At 42.9% G+C, this 1,444-nt stretch overlaps 1 protein-coding gene across 1 annotated transcript in view; it reads left to right on the top strand.

Annotated features, from left to right (window-relative positions):
* The first annotated feature begins 1,094 nt into the window (after window positions 1-1,094).
* The window catches only part of LOC104981318 (placenta-expressed transcript 1 protein), a 12,193-nt gene continuing 11,843 nt past the window's right edge, over window positions 1,095-1,444 (top strand). The window contains exon 1 of the mRNA XM_010830335.1: window positions 1,095-1,309. Within this exon, the coding sequence (XP_010828637.1) occupies window positions 1,126-1,309 (184 nt within the window). The 5' untranslated portion in view covers window positions 1,095-1,125. The remainder of the gene's footprint in view (window positions 1,310-1,444) is intronic.

Below are 1,444 nucleotides of genomic sequence, written 5' to 3'. Positions count from 1 at the left end.
GCAAATAGGTCACAGAGTGACAACTCTCTGAAAATGAAGCTTTTTGGAGCACTCCAAACCCATTCTTTCCCCTCCCTCTTGACCACTAGTTTGCTGGCCTTCATGGCTATCACAGTTGCAAGGTTGTTGGTTTCGAAGGCTACCTAAAGAGGTGGGGTGAGAGGGATGGGAACAGGGATGGGAACAAGTTAAAATGTCATGATCTCACTGTGCTTAACGAGATTTAGCCATTTTTATTAGACAAATGCTCCTCGAATTGCTGCAAGTTTTGGTGATTTCTAGAGTCCTGAAAAAGTTGACTTTGTTTTTGCTTATCACTTTTCTAGAGGAGGGGGTTTTTCAGAGGTCCTTGCTCCACCATTTTGTAAGTGTGTCTCTCAAAGAAACATGTATAAATATCTTTTTGATTCAAGTCTACATTTTTTGTTTTCCTTCTACTCACACAATAGAATACATCTTTCCTCTTCTCTCCTTCAGTGAGTGAATTAAAATCAGAGAAGAGAGATGAAAAAACATATTTTCCGATTTTCTTCAGTAGTTTCCTTGTGTTATAGGGGAAAGTGTTAGGTAGGAGAAAGCTGTTTCTTTCCAAAGAAACAAATATAAATCCATAAGTACAGGCTTTCCAGTTCTGTGATAGTCACAAAATGAACTGCGACAGGAAGATGTGTTCAATTAAGGAGTATTGGAAAGGGTATGTAATATTCTATTAAAAAAAAAAAAAAGTGCTTTAATGCCTGAGTTTCCTACACAGAGAAGAATGTAGTTTCTACACAGGCCAGGTAGGTTATGATTACTCAACTCCGAATCTCACTTTGCCAGTATTAACTCCTTCCCATAGCTTCCTTCACATATCAGAGGCTGAGGTGAATGAGATGCAAAATAAACCATGATCAGTACATTCCCCTTCTTGAGTGAAACTGGAACTGGTAAAGGGTCACAGAAACTGGGAGAGATTCGTTCCTGGTGATATCTTGGGCCAAATTCCAGAAGCCCAAGGGAGGAGTGGGCAGGACATTTGCATGTATGACTTCGCCCGGAAGATCCAGCCCCAGAGCATATAAACAGGTGAGTTGTCGCTTTTACCCAGTTCCGGGCTCAGCAGTTTGCAAGCAGATTGAAACCATGGCAATCCTGAGGTCCCTGCTGCTGCCACTGGGGTTGCTTCTATGCCTCTGGCTTCTGTGTTCTCCAGCCAGCTGTACAAATTCCACTACCAATTGCAAGCCGTTCTTGTCGGTCACCACCAAGAAATCCTCACTAATCCACATCAGCCCTGATATCTATAAGAGCAACACACTCTACACAGGTAAGTAGAAGCCGTTCTCTCTGCTTTCCTTTGTTCTCTGAAGGGAGATCAAGCCAGAATTGCAGGACATACCCCTCCATCCCTGCTCTCAATGACACACACAAAGCGTGTGTCTTTGACCTGGCTGGGACGTCG

This window comes from Bison bison, unplaced genomic scaffold (genome assembly GCF_000754665.1).
Source record: "Bison bison bison isolate TAMUID 2011002044 unplaced genomic scaffold, Bison_UMD1.0 scf7180017864518, whole genome shotgun sequence".
NCBI classification, from domain to species: Eukaryota; Metazoa; Chordata; class Mammalia; order Artiodactyla; family Bovidae; genus Bison; species Bison bison.
The sequence above is the reverse complement of the archived record's forward strand: the minus strand, read 5'-3'. Positions and strand labels throughout refer to the sequence as shown.